Below are 19,076 nucleotides of genomic sequence, written 5' to 3'. Positions count from 1 at the left end.
GATAGTTGAGGGATCATACTAGCAGCATGAATTCAGGCTCAGAGGATTTCAATGAAACCAAGAGTATGATGACTCGAATTGCTCAACGAAGTCCTATGGTATCAGAATATATTGAAAGCATTGATAGAACTATTGGCTTAAAAGAAAATCTTGCTCATGCTAAAGATTCCCTGGATATGTTCGGAATAAAGGGGAAAGGTTTTGAAGAAGAGAACATTGGTTCTGGAGTCAACAAAATGAATGGTGGACTTGTCAGGAATCGTAGTCAAGCTGATAAAATTACTGACAAGAGATATGTGCTGAAAAACGGATTGTCAAGAAGAAGTGATCAGGCTTTTCTTGAAAGGGGCCATGGTGAGGATTTTGAAGTGGAAAGGGCTGCCTTTAAAAGCTTTGAGCAATCCAATGATGTTATTGGCAAGACAAAAGTTCCGATGTGGAAAATAGAGGAGAAGATTCAGAAGCTAGGAAACTGGTGTGTAATCTATACTCTTATATATTCTCTCTTTTTTTCTTCATAAGCTCAACTGAACTTTAACTATCCTTTCATTACAACTAACAAGATTTTATTGGCATGTGTGTGCAAATTCCGTGTAGCTAAGCTATTTTGTATTTTGATCTATGCTGTGTAATTGTACCAGTCTTCATGTAACAGAGCAAAGCAATCTGATTCATGTCAAAAGAAGCATTTCCAATACAATGTGTCCGTCCCGGTTTATTTTTCCAACTTTGTGTACTGATACCTGATAGATTTTTGAATTCATTGGACTCTGATTTGCCACTGTAACAAGTGGTCCAGAGATTAATGTGCCCCTTCTCCTCACTCCATGTTTAGATTACAGTCACACCAAGCAGTTTTGTTGTGGTGGGACAGCCTTAGCCTTGGGGGGCAAGGGGTGCCGTTGGTTTCTTACCTGGTTTGTTCTTTCCAAAAAGCAGGACAGTTCATATAAAAGTAAACAAATAATGGAGGAACAAGTTGTCAAGACATCAATGAAGGGAATGTCTTTTTGTGTGGATGATGTTTTGTTTTAGAAAGTAATTCTCGAGAGCCTGCATTCCAGTGGAATTCCTAACTAAATCCATGTGCTTAAAATGTTCATATTCTAAATATTTTAGCAATTCCTAATAATTTTTAATTTTACAAGGAATGAAATTTGTTCCTGATAATTTCTAATTCAAATGTTGTTTTCTTTGTCTTGGATTTTTTAGCATATCATTTCTTTGTATTTTTAGATGTAATTTTTATATACCATTATAAAATCAAGTCATAGATATCAAGTTTAGGTAAAAATTTTACATCATAGATAAGTTAACTTTCTAATTCCTAATAATTGTCTATTCCCAATTTTACATCAGATCAAATTAACTTTCTAATTTCTGATAGTTGTCTGTTCTTTCTTCAATGTGGGCATGTGTGCTTGTGTCAATAACCTTGTGAACATACAAGTTCTCTTACATTACATCTATCTTTTCTATGCTTCATTTGAACCAGTCTCATTCTTTGTATCTTTGATGATTCATTTATCATGCCAAGTTGAAGTAGCTCATTTCGGCAGGTTAAATGGTGCTGATATTGATATGCCTGAGTGGATGTTCTCTAAGGCAATGCGTAGTGCTAGAGTTAAATATACAGATCATTCTGTATTGAGGATTATCCAGATATTGGGTAAATTGGGCAATTGGAGGCGAGTGCTACAAGTTATCGAGTGGCTTAACATACGAGAACGCTATAAATCCCACAGGCTAAGGTAACATCTTCTCATCTTCTTTGCACTGCTGTTTGTATGCATGAACGATAATACCTTTCTAGAGTACAGAGTACTGAAATTCAAGGAGCAATGGAATTTATCTTGATGCTTGGTAAATTTCAAAGATAATCTCTCAGAATTTCTTCCCAGACAAAATCTAGATTGTTCTACATAATTGATTACATTGAGCATCATCATACTGCAGGGTGAATCTCTGTCCTGTAAGGAAAGAGAAGCCCACTTTAGTTCTTTGGAGTGTAGCTTTTTTGCAACATATACTCTTTTACCTTTTAACGTTGCAGAAAAAAAGCTTGTTCTGTTTCTAAATATAGTTTTCATGACTTGTATCACTCAATCCAAAATTTTATCCTCTCTTGAATTAGTTCACAAAATTGTAAATTTTGATTGGTAATTTTGGTAAATCATCATGTCTTGATACAGGCATGTTTACACAACTGCACTTCATGTACTTGGCAAGGCAAAGAGACCTGTGGAGGCACTCAATTTATTTCATGCAATGCAGGTAATGCTCAAGAATTTTCATCTGATGCCTTGCTCCTTTCTCATTTAATACAAGGTTATTTAATTGAAGAATATAAAAGGAAATCCTCACTGACTTGTGTCATTGCTTCTTCTTCTTTCTTCCCCTTGTTCTCTCCAGCAAGAAATGTGTTTGTATCCTGACCTAGTAGCTTATCGTTCTATAGCTGTCACTCTCGGACAAGCAGGATAAATGAAGGAACTTTTTGATGTCATAGATATCATGCGATCTCCTCCCAAGAAGTTCAAATCTGGGGCACTTGGGAAGCGGGACCTAGGGTTGGAACCTGATATTGTTGTCTACAATGCGGTTAGTGACACTTGGCAGTAAACTAGCCGTCTATATCTGGAAAACATTTGTCTGTAACCTCTGCACTATAATTTTTACTTCAAAACCCATAGTGATGACTGTTAGTTGTCCCAAGCATGTCACATGTAATTAACTCTGCATGCATGTGTTTGTGGGCATGTGTTCAAAACTGTTATCAAGGTAGAAGCTAATGTTATGGATATTTAAGAAATTTGAAAATACTTTTGCAGAATAAGTGAAGAACCGAGAAGCAGAAAAATAAATTTGACTCCAAAATACTTTTGCCTTGCTCCTTTCTCATTTAATACTTTTGCAGAAATTTGAAAATACTTTTGAAAATCCACCCCAATCACTGTCAGAGAAACCATGCAACTTCAACTTTTGACACTGTGTAAATTTGACTCCAAAATTGCATGTTCCTTTGATGTATCTCAAAACTCTTTTGGCTGCCCTCATGTGCAACTTGCTTGGACAGTGCATGAAACGAGCAAGAAGATTGGTTGCATATAATATGTCAGGTCTGGTTGCTGTTAAATACAGTAAGCAACCAATTAAGCTTATGAACCTCTCTTCATCTACCTTGGCAGTACCATCATCCTTGCTGAACTTGTCCTTCTGATTCATTGGAGTTGCAGTTGGCTTGCAATTTTCCATTTGAAATTTCTTCAAAATTTCCTTTGCATATTTTTCTTGTCCAATAAAAATTTCTCCTCTGTCTTGCTTGATCTCCATACCGAGAAAGAAACTCATGAGTCCAAGATCACTCATCTCGAAAGCTTGCATCATATCCTGCTTGAACCTTTCGATTTGCTGCAAATTACTCCCAGTCACAAGAAGGTCATCAACATACAGTGACACAATTAGAACATCACCCTCAATTTTGTTCACATAGAGAGTTGATTCAGAGGGGCTTCTCTGGAAACCAAAACCTGTCAAGTACTCATCAATTCTTCCATACCAGGCCCTTGGTGCCTGTTTTAATCCATAGAGTGCCTTCTTCAACAAATACACCTTGTCAGCTTTGCCTTGAACAACAAATCCAGCAGGTTGTTCAACGTAAATTTCTTCTTGAAGAACACCATTCAAGAAGGCAGATTTGACGTCCAACTAGAACACCTTCCAGTTTCTGCCTGGATTTGAATTTGTTGATTGAACTGTCAGTATTCAATTTGGTTATGAAAATCCATTTTACGCCAATGATGTTTTTGTCTCCAGGTCTGTCAACAAGTTCCCACGTCTTATTCTTCTCGATCATGAAGATTTCTTCTTCCATTGCCTTCTGCCATGATGGATTTTGTTGAGCTTCTTCATAGTTGTCAGGTTCGCACACAGCAACATTGCTCCTTTGATAAATTTCTTCAATTGATCGAGTACCCCTGACTGGTTCATCATCAATTGATTCGGAGTCAATTAATTTATCTTGCAAGGGCTGAATTTGATTATTAATCAGCATGCTCTCCTGTGAATCAACCCACTCCCACTGTGCATCTTCATGAAATGTGACATCCCTTGTAATAGCAATTTTCTGACTTTGAGGATGATAAACCTTGTAGGCTTTAGAAATTGTGCTATAGCCAACAAAAATTCCTTTGATGGCTTTCTTGTCAAGCTTGTCCCTCTTAATCTGTGGAACATGTACAAAACATACACAACCAAAAATTTTGAGGAAACGCAAGGAAGGCTTATAATTATACCACATCTCAAAGGGTGTCATTTCTGCCAACATTGATGTTGGAAGTCGATTCTGGATGAACACTGCTGTGTTAGCAGCTTCTGCCCACAGCATTTTGGGTAGATTCTTCTCATGCATCATGCTTCTCACCATCTCCATGACATATCAATTACGCCTTTCACTTACCCCATTCTGTTCTGGAGTATAGGGGTTGTTAGCTGGTGTTCAATACCAGCATCTTCACAGTAACGGTTGAATTCGGCTGAGGTATACTCTTTGCCATTGTCAGACCGTATGGCTTGAATGCTGCTGCCACTTTGGTTCTCCACGTTTTTCTTGAATTTCCAGAAGATGCCAGCCACCTCTGACTTGAACTTTATGAAATATATCCAGCACATACGGAAGTAATCATCAATAAATAGCAGATAGTATCTGCTGCCATTTAGTGATGGTGTGCTTAAGGGACCAGCTACATCCGTATGAATTAACTGGAGCTTGTGTGTTGCTCGCCAAGTTGATCGTGGAAATGGCATTCTATTTTGCTTCCCAAATTGACAAGCATTACAGTTTAATTGGATATCAGTGAATGATGGTATACCTCTGACAGCTTCATGAACCTTCATGGTGAGCATCCTCTTTTGATGACAATGTGCCAGCCGTTTGTGCCATAGTTCAGTGTCACTAAGAGTGACTGGAAATGCAGTATGCTCTCCTTCAAATGGAACAAATGAGAAGCTTTTGCCTCTCATTTTAGCTTGAAGTATTTTGTGCCCAGCAGCATCAAAAATACAGGAAGTGTGATTCTAAAAAATCACCTTCATTCCTTTCTCAATCAATTGCCCCACACTCAGCAAATTTTGATCAATATCAGGTACATAAAGAACATCTGCTATTGTTTTTGTACCTGAGTTTGTTGTAATGGCAATTGTTCCCTTTCCCTTAGCTTCAATGCATTCACCATTTCCAATTCTGACTTTGCAACATCTGTTGGCTGCAGATTTCTGAAGAGACTTTTATCAAAAGTCATGTGGTTTGTACAACCACTGTCGATTAGCCAATGATCAGAGGTAGTTTGTACTGAGAAGCATGTTGCCACAAACATCTGGTCTTCATCATCCTGATTTGCAACTTGAGCATCCTCTTCTTGTTTTTGATTTTTTACTCTGCAGATGATTGCCTCGTGCCCAAGCTGGTTGCATTTGCTGCACCTTGCATCAGGCCTCTTCCAGCACTTGAATGGTGGATGACCCATCTTGTTGCAATGTTGACATGGTGGAAAATTTCTTTTCATTAATTTTCCTTTACCGTGACCTTGACTGGTGAGTTTGGCTGCAACTTGGTGTTTTCTGCCAAATTTCCTTCTTTCAGAATCTGGAAATTTGGCTTGCAAGGCACCTTGAATGACATGATCTTGCCTCATAAGCCTTCTTTGTTCTTGGGCTTGTAAGGCATTCAAAAGTTCTGTCAAGGTAATACTTGACAGTTCTTTTGTGTTCTCTAGAGTGGTGATTGAAGCTTCATATTTTTCTGGTACTATGACCAGAATTTTCTCAACAATTCTTGAGTCTAAGAATGAAGTTCCCAGCAATTTCACCCTGTTTGCAATTCCCAGCAATCTGTCTGAGTACTCCTTGATAGTCTCAGAATCCTTCATCCTCTGCAGCTCAAATTCACGTATTAAATTGAGACTTTGCATCCCACGAATTTTTTCATCTCCTGCATACTCTTCCTTCAAATATTCCCAGACATCCTTAGCTGACTTCAGGGACATGATCCTGGTGAAGATCGTTGTTGAAACAGCAGCAAAAAGAGTTGCTTTTGCTTTTGATTTCTTGGTCTTTCTCTCCTTATGACTCTTGATTTGAGTCATGGTTGGATTATTTGGCAGTGGTAGGATCTTGTAATCCTCTTCAACAGCTTCCCATAAATCCATAGCTTCTAAATATGTTTCCATTCGTACTGCCCAAAGTTGATAATTTTCTCCATTGAAGATTGGAGTTGAGATATGAGAGAAGTTAGTTTCGGAATCCATTACAGACCCTTCAAGAAATAAGCTCTGATACCAATTGAAAATACTTTTGCAGAATAAGTGAAGAACCGAGAAGCAGAAAAATAAAAGACTTTGATTTCTACAATGACTGTTTGTTACTGTAGATCAACACCAGAAATTTGAATTTGAACAGGGGACGTTTATTGCATGAAAAACTGGATAATGATAAGGATAATTGCTTATTTTTACAGCAATCAATTACACTGATTTATAGAAGGAAAATAAACAGAAAAACTAAAATTAAGCAACACTACTGCCACGTTTGGCTTACATTTCGCCACTACTAACAATTCACCTAAGGACTTGTTCAATCCTTTATTCTAGCAGAGATAAAAACAACACGTGAGCTGATTTGGTCTTCAAGCAACACGTCAGCAGGCAATAAATTTCAACAAAATTGCTAAACCTAGTATATTGCATCACCTTATGCTTATGCTGGATGACATAATAACCCTCTGAAATTTTTGGATGACAAGTCCCTTTCACGGAATCTACACCTTTCTAACTGATACCCATTAAGCTAAGTTTTGACTTATCTCTGTTATCTAAAAATCTATAGTTTTTTTGCATGTTCTCTAGGTATGAACTGATCTTGTTATCAACAGATTAAACAATAAGCATACTTTGTTAAATTTGAGATGACCTGAAAGGTTGCTTTGTGGTCCCTGTAACAGCAAAGTAAAATCATTACTGTATATTGTTTTGAGAGGGCATATTTTCGGTAGTCTTAAGATCATTCTAAGAATTTCGACTATCTCATCCATTGCATCTCTTCCCACTAATTGGGTATAACACCAAGGATGGACTTGTGCCATAACATGCTGATCATGCATTATCTATTTCCCTTGGCATATTCAATCAATTATCTGTGAATCATTTCAATTTACATAATGCATAAATCCAGCTATGATCATCCATGGCATTTTGACATTCCTTCTGTATGTAGGTCCTAAATGCTTGTGTTCGGCGAAAACAATGGGAAGGTGCATTTTGGGTCTTACAGCAGATGAAGGAAAAGGATGTGCAACCTTCTACTGCAACGTATGGACTGGTTATGGAGGTAATAGCTGTTTTTACTATCCATGGTTCTTAACAATATTTCACATCAGCAGAACCTGGATCTTAGATTCTTAGCAATACCTTGTTGTATGAGTTTATCATTGTTCTGATAAACAGCTAGTCATGTTTGCTGACTTGCTACTATGATTATCACTCCATATTTCAACTTTCATAGAGCTGTTCATAGAACTAGACTTCTAATCTAAGCATATGGACTTATTTTTTCTGAGTAAAAGTACATCATGAACTGTTAGTTCAAATCCTACCACCAACCTCTTTGGTGTCGTCCAGAGATTCATCTCACCTGTTGCTTGGTGCATGATGGCTGAGAGGTTTGAACGTACCCCAGGTTTTACCCAGTGCTAAATAAAAGGTTTAATTCAGAAAAAAGACTTTGATTTTTGCAGTATGAAGTTAGTAACCTAACCTAGGTACATCAGTTTGGTTGAATAGGGTGTCATATGAACTTGCTGTACAATATTAATTATCTGGTTGGGCTTTCCGTTTCTCATATTCAATTTTATGGTTCATATTCAAATGACTGCGCCTTGATACTTCACAATTAAGATAATTCTAAGGTTTTTTTTATCTTGATTCACTCTCATGTGTTCATGTGGTAGTTTCTACTATTTGTTAATGTTGGATTCCAATGTTAGTTTTCAGTAGTAAGAGGGCCGGGTACCATTTCATAGCATCATGAAGTGATAATTTCCCATCATTTTTGGCTCTTTAAGATAGGTGCTCAATCTAGCATCTTTTAGGGTGGTTTTGGTGTTAAATATCATTGTCAAAGCATAGGAGCATGAGCTATCCTTTTGACCTGCATACCATCAAGAAAAATGTTTCCTATGAAAAGCCTTATGTTGTATTATAAAGTGGACTTATGGAACTGGTAACAGTTTGCTAGATATTCTCATTTTCTTGAATATACATCTTAGTTTTTGTAATAACCAGGAAATGATAAAATGGTTTTCTGCCTCGTACTTGAGCAGGTCATGCTTGCTTGTGGCAAGTACAACTTGGTTCATGAGTTCTTCAAAAAAGTTCAGAAGTCTTCCATTCCAAATGCCTTAGTTTATAAAGGTGCTTGACTGATCTATCATTTCTTCCATTTGATTTTATAGAACCTCATTTTGAAATCAAATTCTTGTTGCATACAGTTCTCGTCAATACTTTTTGGAGAGAGGGTAAGACAGAAGAGGCTGTGTTGGCTGTTAAAGACATGGAAAGACGGGGAATTGTGGGCTCAGCTGCTCTTTATTATGATCTTGCACGCTGTCTCTGTACATCTGGAAGGTGTCAAGAAGCACTAGATCTGGTAATGTTTTTATGCTTAATCTACTATGTTTCTGTTGAGCATGTATATTTAAAACTGAATATAAAGAACACTGTATTGTAGCTAAACGATCCGCATGCATTGAATGGTGTGTTGCTAATTAGAGTTTATGAGCACGGGGAGCTATATCACTGCAAAAAGCAAAAATCTGTGTATTGATAACTGTTGCCTGCCCAGTTAAGGTTTCAGTTTATACTACTGTTGAATGCACAAAGAATATGCATGTTTTGCAAGTGTGTCTTTGGTTTATTGAGAGACTGAAGAAGCCTTGGGCTGCACAATTGTTGGGCATTTAATAGTTTGCAAGCTTTAAAGCTATATATTTTGTACACTCATTGATGCTTTTGTAAAACTCCATGATATAAATGTTGAATATTAAACTCAACATCCAGAAGGTCAAGAAGGCAACCACCTACCAGCCGCAGCCGCCAGCCGCCTTCACACCACCGGTCAACAACCGCCTTCACACCTGGAACAATAGATTTTCGTATTCTGAATTTATGTATAAATAGGGTGCTCAGTTATGTTATTTTGTGTGGAGAGAATTGAGAGAAACACTAGAAAGAGAGAAAGAGGGCGTGTATTAAGCTTTTGTGTTTAATTAATTGTAAGCTTCGGATTTGTGTAATAAAACGTTGTGTTTTATCCCCTCTGAGTGTTTCAAAGCCACCATAAGTGGTTCCTCCCACCAACAATTGGTATCAGAGCCCCGTTCGTCAGAAAACAGAAGAGTTTTGGGGTATATCCGAATTTTCAAAGTTGTCAAAACAAGTTTTGATTATTCCACAGTGTAGATCTCATCAAGACGAACTCACTGCCGCAAGAATCAGCCTGATCGGAGACCGCGGTGAGCCACACGCGTCGCCTGAAGATTCTGCACAGAAGACCACGCGCAGCCCACGCGCGCCATATTTGCGCCGAGCCGAGCCGTTTACGCCGAGCCTCAAGTCGACCGTACACCGCGCCGAGCCGAGCCGCCAGCGCGCTGAAGGAATATTCCCTGGAATATTCCCAGAATATTCCCGGTTCAACCCAACGAACCGCCCGCCGTACATAATTGGTTTTTGGACCGGTTCACCCATTTTCTGACCCGATTTCAACAAAGTCAGACCGATTTCGGACTATTTGGACCATTCCGGATCGATCTACAGTGTCCGTTTGGCCAAATTCGGCTCCTAGAAAGGTGATATAGTCATTTAAAGAGCAAAATGACTACAGAAGGTACACATACACTCATCCCGAAGCTAACCAAAGACAACTATGATAGTTGGTGCATCAGATTGAAGGCATTCCTTGGTTCGCAAGAGTGTTTGGATATTGTACAACATGGTTATGATGAACCAGAGTCCAAAGAAGCAGAAGATGCTTTACAAGAGGCACACAAGCAAGCCTTGAAAGTCAACAGGAAAAAAGACAACAAAGCAAAGACCATCATGTATCAAGGTCTTGATGAAGATACATTCGAGATAATTTCTTCTGCTGAAACATCAAAAGACATATGGGAGGCTCTCCAACAAAAGTACAAAGGTGCTGACAGAATCAAGAAGATTCGTCTTCAATCTTTGCGAGGAGAATTCGAATTGTTGCAGATGAAGTCCTCAGAATCTATTTCTGACTATCACACAAGAATTATGGTGATAGTCAATCAGATGAGGAGAAATGGAGAAGCCATCATTGATTCTCGAATTACAGAGAAAATTTTAGGATCCCTAGATCCAAAATTTGATTTTGTTGTTGTCGCAATTGAAGAGTCCAAGGAAGTGGACAAGTTGACAGTTGATGAGCTTATGAGTTCTTTGCAAGCTCACGAGCAGAAGATTCTAAAGAGAAATGGAGATAAGGCCATCGAGCATGCCTTACAAGCAAAGTTGTCTCTCAAGGACATATATGAGCTAGGGGAGACTTCAACAAGTGGATATTCCACCCCAGCAAGAAGTCAACAATCCAGAGGAGGATTTCAGCAATTCCAAGGTAAAGGATCTTGGAATACAAGCTTTAGAGGAAGAGGTGGTAGAAACACCACCAGAGGAGGACGAGGACAACAAGCATTCACTCCTAGAGGAAGAGGAGGCGGTTACAATAACCGTGACAAGAGGAATATCCAATGTTATAGTTGCAATCAATTTGGGCACTATAGCACTGAATGCAGAAGGAAAGTTCCGTTGGAGATACGTGAGCAAGTCAACTATGCAAAGAAGGATGATAGAGAAGAAGCTGCATTTCTTGTCCAACAAGAACTTGGCGAGAAACAGAAGAATATATGGTATCTAGATACTGGAGCCAGCAACCACATGTGCGGCCACCGAGAGTTATTCGGTGATCTAGATGAGACCATTCAAGGTCTAGTTACTTTTGGAGACACCTCAAAGGTTCCATTCAAAGGTAAAGGCAACATCCCCATCAAGTTGAAGAACGGCGATCACAACCACATCGCCAATGTCTATTATATCCTAGCAATAAAGCAGAACTTGATCAGCATAGGTCAACTCATGGAGAGAGGTTATACTCTGAACTCGAAGAATTGTCATCTGACAATTAGAGATTATAATGGGAGATTAATGGCCTACGTGAAAATGTCCAAGAATAGGATGTTTCCTCTGAACATCCAGTATAATGCAGCAAGGTGTTTGAGCGCCATCACCAACAGTGAAGAATGGCTTTGGCACTTGAGGCTTGGACATCTTAACTTCACGAGTCTGAAGATGCTAGCAAGCAAGAAGATGGTCAAAGGTTTGCCTCACATTGATAATCCAGATGAAGTCTGTGAAAGTTGTGTCCTCAGCAGCTGAACCACAAAGTCCGGTACACAGATTTCCTGTATTCAACAGGAGGAACACACCAGGAGCATCATCATCAACACCACCATCAGCATCCTCATCAGAAGGACCAAGAAGGATGAGGAATCTTGAAGAGTTGTACGATGCCACTCAAGTCATGGAAGATACAACTTTGTTTTGTTTTCATGCAGATAGTGACCCATTAAGCTTCAATAAAGCTGTCACAGAAAAGAAATGGATGAAGAAATACATGCCATTGAGAAGAAAGATACCTGGAAGCTGACTTATCCACCAGAAAAGAAGAAAGCAATAGGTGTCAAATGGGTCTACAAGACGAAAGCCAAATTAGTGGATAAAGGCTACAAGCAGAGAGAAGGCATTAAAAGGAGAAGTGTTCATGCTTGGCATGACATCCCTCGATTGAGTTTAAGGGGGAGATTTGTTTAATATTAAACTCAACATCCAGAAGGTCGAGGAAGGCAACCACCCACCAGCTGCAGCCGCCAGCCACCAGCCGCCTTCACACCTGGAACAGTAGATTTTTGTATTCTGAATTTATGTATAAATAGGGTGCTCAGTTATGTTATTTTGTGTGGAGAGAATTGAGAGAAACACTAGAAAGAGAGAAAGAGGGCGTGTATTAAGCTTTTGTGTTTAATTAATTGTAAGCTTCGGATTTGTGTAATAAAACGTTGTGTTTTATCCCCTCTGAGTGTATCAAAGCCACCACAAGTGGTTCCTCCCACCAACAATAAACAAGTAGATTGCAACAGGTTTGGTGTCACTTCAACCACCTACAATTTGTGTGCTTATTATTACCACTAGCTTTTCTTTGAACAAACAGTCCATCACAACCTCCTTTCATTTCACAGATTGAGAAAATATGCAAGGTTGCTAATAAGCCGCTTGTAGTAACTTACACTGGCTTAATCCAAGCTTGTCTGGACTCTGGAAACATTCAAAACGCTGTGTACATCTTCAATCAAATGAGGAACTTTTGCCCCCCAAATCTTGTTACTTGCAACATAATGCTGAAAGCATATCTAGAACATGGATTGTTTGAAGAAGCAAACGAGCTTTTCAACAAGATGTTAGACGATGGCAATCATATCAGCAGAAGATCTGATTACAAGTTTCGGGTAATACCAGATATCTATACTTTCAACACCATGCTTGATGCAAGCATTGCAGAGAACAGGTGGGATGATTTTGAGTACGTTTATCAAAAGATGTTGCGCCATGGGTTCCACTTCAATGCAAACCGTCATCTTCGAATGGTACTGGATGCTTCTAGAGCTGGAAAGGTACTTCTCAAATCTATTGTGATTATTTGAAATTACACTTGTACGTGAACATATTATTGAAATGGATGTTAATAGCATCTCCATAAAAATAACATTAGGTTGCCAAACTGCATCTACGTCCTGACTGAATAGCCTGATTCAAGGAGGTATTATATGAGAACAGTCAAAAGCACTTTTAGGAATAAAATGGATGCCTTGTTGAATTCCTTAGGAGGGATGATAAGAACTTATCTTTTTAGTACACTTTGGACGCAATCTTTGTAAAATGCTTCTAGGTAATTCATCTGCTAGAAAATTCTGAATTCTGAAAATTTTAGGAAGTGTAAAATCTTAGAATTCATAGTTATGGAAATCTAACTTTCTTGTCCTTATCCTCTTCAAATTTTAGATATAAACTGTCAAGAGAAATTGAAATTTTGTCACTTTATCCTTTCAAGACTTCAAATTTAGTACAAAAGAATTGTTCATGCCTATATTAATAAAAACAAATATACATGTAGTATGTGTGTAGTGGCAACGATTAAACAGCATCAATAGTGTTCTTTTTGTTTCTAATCTTCAATTTAAGAGAAGTTACAAATTCCCATTGTGACTGCAGGGAGAAGTTTTGGAAATAACTTGGAAGCACCTGGAGCAGGAAGATAGGATTCCTCCACCGCCTCTTGTCAAAGAAAGATTTTGCATGATGCTTGAAAAAGAAGACTTCGATTCTGCTCTTGCTTGTATTACCACAAATTCTGCTGGAGAGTCTCAAGCATTCTGCAAAAGTGCCTGGTTGAATTTATTCGAAGAAAACGCTCAGCGGTTTAGAAAGGACACCCTCATGCGGCTAATGCACGAGGTGCGTGTGCTTGCTGCTCAAAGCAACTCGCCAAACCCTGTATTGCAAAATCTATTAATATCATGTAGTGATTATAATAGGCCTCGTGTAAAGGTTCCTGGATTCAATCAAACATAGATTTTCTGTACAGTTAAATCTTGAAAATCCTTGAAATCTTAATGTGATGCACCGATGTAGCTAGCAAACCAGCATGTCCTAGTAATGATGATAAGGTTTAGGGTGAGAATGAGTCTTGAAATTATTCGTCCTGAGAATGCCTCAAGACTATGTGATCCAATTAAGGAGTTTCTATCAGTATAAAGCTCCGCAATCTATCAAGAAACCACTGTAAAGGGCTTGGTGACCTGCTACTATGCAAAAGGACTCGATGGAATCTCTGCTTTAGAACATTTCAAGCTGTCAAGCCTGTTATAGGTATCTAAGTTCAATGAAGGTAACATTTCAAGCTGTCAAGCTTGTCATAGGTATCCAAGTTCTATGAAGGTGAGGTAAGCCTTTAAAATGGTTTCAGATGTATCTACTTGTTAATGCTTGTGATATACTGTGTTCTTTAGTGTGGTTATAAATAATGTATGAGCTAGGTGTCTTGAAGCCTTGTATTGTGATTACATGCCCAAACTAGCTAGTCGAATAAAAGAAGGGACAATAGAGTTTCTGAGGAGATTAATTTTTTTTTTTGGAAAATTGATTTTTCTTAGTTATTATCTTTTTTTCTATTTATTTTAAAATATTATGTTTAATAATTTTATTTTTTATTTTGTTTATGAATTTTATTGCTTTTATTTATTTATTTATTTTCAAGGTTTTTAGTTTGTTTAGGTGTTTTTTTAGTTTATTTAAGGAGTTGTAAATCTCTTACAAAGGAAACTACTTGACATGGTAAATTATTAAGAAATAAAATTTTGAATTCTGATTTTTGGTGTGATGATCCTTTTTAGTAGAATTGTGTTGTTTGTTTTGCTATTTTTTTGTATTATTTCTGTTTATATTAGTTGGTATCAGAACCTAACAATCTTTGATTATTGTTTGCTTGTTGTATGCTGCAAAACAACCATAGCTGGAAAAAATAATAAAACTAAACATGTTCAAGGAGAGGATGAAGAGGTTTCCTTTTTAGAGAAAAAGGTTCATGAGCTAGAAATTGAGGATATACAAAGGTAGATCGCAAAGCTTATGTGAAAATTGAAATAAAACACCCAACAAGAATAGGAGGAGAGTAATTGTGAACCCTGGCTAATCTAGAGGAGGCAACCTCTTAATTGGGCAGCACTTCATGGAGATTTTGATTTTTAAATTAAACTTTCTAATTTTGATTTTGATTTCTGCTTAAATTATTTTTTCTTCAACCTTAATTTCAACCACAGTTTTAACCAAACATCTATTTTTTCAAACCACCTTAATTAAAAAGTACTTTTTATAAAATAATTTTTTTCAAACCACAATCACAACAGCTACAATAATACCAAACACACTCTGAGTATCCATTTCTGACAAACACACTTATCTCATAAATACCATAGAAAACTGTGCAAGTCACACATTTTATCCACCATTTAGCCCGATAAACACTAGTCTGCATAAGCTTCAAATAACCATTCCATGGCGTCGCGTCTTGGAGGTTCCTACAACAGTTAAAATAGCTAACATGGTGTTAGCCATTGAAAGATAAACAACGCTAAAATTCAAAATGGTTGGAGTTAGATAATATATTATCAATATATAATTTATAAATCTATATTTTATATAAACTGGAGCCAAGTTTGCCTCTCTTTTTTTTTTTTTTAATCTTGGGGTCAACTAAAGAGTGTTTTTAGCTTTAATTGTATTTGCTACTAAAAAGTGATTGGTTAGTAATCTCAGTAATAATCTTGTTGGTTGTTATTAAATGAAATTAGCTAAGTTAAAATTGGTTAGGCAAGAAATGATTAGGTAATTTTTTTAGAAAGCAAAAGTCTAATGACATTTTAAATTATTGACTTCATGGTTATAATTTTTCAATTTTAACAAATCATCATTAAATTCATATGTATATAAAGTACTTAATTTTAAGATTTAATGGTTTATTTTAAGAATCATAATTGTATATAAAATTGATGATTTTAAAATAAATAATACTGCATAGACAATGCAATAAATATAAGTTAAATTATTTTGTAAGAATGATATTAGAATAATGCTGGATTGCTATTGATTTTATCATTGATATGTGTATATTTTGATACATAGTAGAAGCTAAATAATAATGGCATTTGATAGTGTTCGTCCTATATATTCCACAGAAATAATGATTTATGGTTATTGATATTATCATTGATAACAAGTATAAATTTGGTTAACATAATAATAAAAGATAATAAGATATTTGATAGTTGCTACCGATCAAGGATTAGATATCACAAATTTAACCACATTTTTTTAATCAATTAAATACTTTTAGCTTTGATTTTTTATATATATATATAACCTGTTAGTGATATTTATATGTATTAGATGGAACTGAGATTATATTTATTTTAAAGTCCAATATGAAGATATTTTCGTGAATAGAGTAATATAGCATATAGTTGCTACCGATCAAGGATTAGATATCACAAATTTAACCACATTTTTTTAATCAATTAAATACTTTTAGCTTTGATTTTTTTTTTCCCATCCGACAATGTAAAAAATATTATTATACAATTACACATCAAGAAATCTTGGTTAAGTTTTTCTTGTGTCGTGAATTATTTTCTTTTATAATTTACTATAATGCCATTGAACTGTTATAAAACTAGTAACAACACTAGGAGCAAGTCGGCGGTGGCTTGGGACGGCCATTTCCATGGCCACTAAGAGTCCGTTTGGCTACGCGTTAGAGTTTGTGTTTTTTCAAAAATGCACTGAATAAATGTTTGGTTAAGAAAAAAAAACTACTTAATGTGCATCGGTCCCACAATAAATTGCGTACGGAACGCAGGGAGATGGAAAGCAGCAAGCTGTTGTTTTCTTGCGCGGCAACAAAAGCCAACCATGCTACACTGCTCACTGAACAATGTAGCATGCCTCCACTCTTTAGTTAACAGTGGACACCTTCTGTCACACCCCCTCAAAAAAAATTTTATAAAAAGGCACGACATCGGTTGGCGATTTTCGTTGTGTTCTGATGATTTGGTTCTTTGGAGTCGCCACCTAGTATTTGGTCACTAGGAACCCTAACTGGTCTTTCAGAGATTCTAAGGCAAGGGACTGGTTGCGTAAAGGGAAGGTACTAGCACCCCTAGTACGCCATACCTAAGGTAAGCTGCTTGGTGTTTGGTTTGCTCTATAGTCTATGGTGTTGGTGTTTTCTAATCCCGTCAACTCGTAAATCGCAAGGAAAAGAGAATAAAAGAACGAAGAAAAATTTCACAATTCTTTAAAAAAACAATTACTTTTCACGACTCGTAAACCGTGGAAAAAAAAAATTAAAATTAACATTTTGAAATGTTCTCGATCGCAACCAAAGCTTCTTTCCAACATGTGCGTTGATTTATTACTCCCGATAATATTTTGGATGTTCGTCCTTTTAAGGATTTCTTCATCCAAACATTAGCGGTGAACAATAACCACAACTTCTCCTCCCAAAATAAGATTTTTATAGTTTTTGGAATATTGGCCAATACCCTTTGGAGTTTTACAAACAGGTTGTAAAATCCACAAATGCAAGAAAATGATTTTGTGTTTAAGAAATCTATGCGAAAACACATTTTTAAAAACTTCCAATATTTTTTATATATATAAAAAGAACATTCAAAACGTGCTAGTGTATTGGCCGTATGCATGAAAACAAAACATTTTTTTTTATAAACTCTTTTTTTTTACGAAAACAGGTGTTTTTAAATACTGAAATTATATCCCCATAGTATAAAACAAAAAAATCAATATATACCAAGAACAACAATATATTTTTTTTTACTTTTCAGAATTTTTTTTTTTTTTTATTTTTTTTTATTTTTTTTTTTTAAAAAATATACATATATACACACACATGCATAATATAATAATATAATATAATATATTAATATACTAACTGGGCTGGGCCGGCCCAACTAAATGGGCCCGCCCCAGCCTGAAAGTCGTTGGGCCGAACTCGGCCCGAAAGGGATGGGGCCGAGTTCGGCCCAAAAAAAAAACTACATGGGTCTGGGCCGGCACCGGCCCAGACCGCCGGGTTGGGCCAGAATCCTTCTGGCCCGCCCCACATATTTCTGGGCCAGAAACCATCTGGCCCAGAGAAGAAAAATATTACAGTACGGGGGGAATTATTTTCCCCCCGCGCGCCTCCTGCATGCAGAACGATTCTGCATGCAGGAGGCCAACCTAACTCAGCTTCAGAAGAAAAAAAATGCACGGGGAAAAGGATAGTGTACCTGGCGCAGCGGAGGCGACGGCTTACTGGTGGGGCTGCGGTGGAGGCGGTGGCAGCGGCTTAGCTCACGGTGGTTTCCAAGTAAACCGGCGGCGTCCTCCTGCTTTTTGCTTGGTTTTCTCTTCTAAATTCCCCAGCTTCAAACTTTTCAATCTTCTCTTGGGTTTTTTGGATTCTCGTTGGCTCTCTCTCTCCTCGGTTGGGTGTTTCTCTCTCTTCCTCTCTCTCTTCGTTTTTTGTTTTCTCTCCGGTTCCCTCCCCTTTTGTTCTTCGGTTTTCTCTTCTATTTATAGGGGCAGAACCGGTGTGGGGGACCATTGTTAGTGCGCCTTGGAGTGGGTTTCGCGGGTGGCTGGTCGGCCACCACCCGCGACAGCAAGGTGCCGTTTCTTTACTTTCGGCCGGTGGTCGGCCAATGCCTTCGGTCGGCGGTCCCACGGTGTGGGGGCTTCGGGTTGTTCGGTGGAGATGCAAGGGAGAGAGAGGCGGGAAGTTTATTTCAAAAACAAAGCTTTTCCTTCTGTTGCAGGTGCGGGGGAAAGGAAGAAGAAAGGGGAACAGTGCCGTTCAAAACGGCATCGTTCGGTCTTTTTTTTTTTTTTTTTTTATGCATGAAACGGCGTCGTTTTGGATAAAACGCGCCGTTTCATTTAAAAATAAAGGCGCCAGAACATGTTTCAAATCAGTCCTTAATCATCTTTGTTTAATTCAATTTCGTCCCTGCTAATTTCGGTCCGTCCCCATAGTTGGCCGCGTTTTTCACTTTGATCCTTGGCCTCTGATTTATGCAATTAAGCCCTCAATTGATCAATAAACTTCCAATTTCTTCAATTAAGCCCCTGAAACAATTCCAAACAGCCCCCCTATCTTTGCGCCTTCTCCAAATTGGTCCCTGGTTTCGGATTTTAACAATTAAGTCCCTAATTGGCCCTTAAACTTCAATATTTATGCAATTAAGCCCCTGATTTGACCCAATAAAAATCCTAAAAATTTTATTTTAGCCCAGAACTTTAATTTCTTCTAATTAAAGCCCAAATTGACTTAAA

At 37.5% G+C, this 19,076-nt stretch overlaps 1 protein-coding gene across 1 annotated transcript; it reads left to right on the top strand.

The window, feature by feature from the left end:
- LOC118036378 (pentatricopeptide repeat-containing protein At1g30610, chloroplastic) lies at positions 1-14,011 on the top strand. The gene is made up of 8 exons (XM_035042043.2): positions 1-475; positions 1,560-1,751; positions 2,193-2,274; positions 7,270-7,383; positions 8,375-8,465; positions 8,543-8,700; positions 12,368-12,799; positions 13,398-14,011. Exons 1-8 carry the CDS (start codon positions 27-29, stop codon positions 13,755-13,757), a joined length of 1,878 nt encoding a protein of 625 aa, XP_034897934.2. The 5' UTR covers positions 1-26; the 3' UTR covers positions 13,758-14,011.
- Positions 14,012-19,076: the final 5,065 nt, after the last annotated feature.

This window comes from Populus alba, chromosome 1 (assembly GCF_005239225.2).
Source record: "Populus alba chromosome 1, ASM523922v2, whole genome shotgun sequence".
NCBI classification, from domain to species: domain Eukaryota; kingdom Viridiplantae; phylum Streptophyta; class Magnoliopsida; order Malpighiales; family Salicaceae; genus Populus; species Populus alba.
The sequence above is the reverse complement of the archived record's forward strand: the minus strand, read 5'-3'. Positions and strand labels throughout refer to the sequence as shown.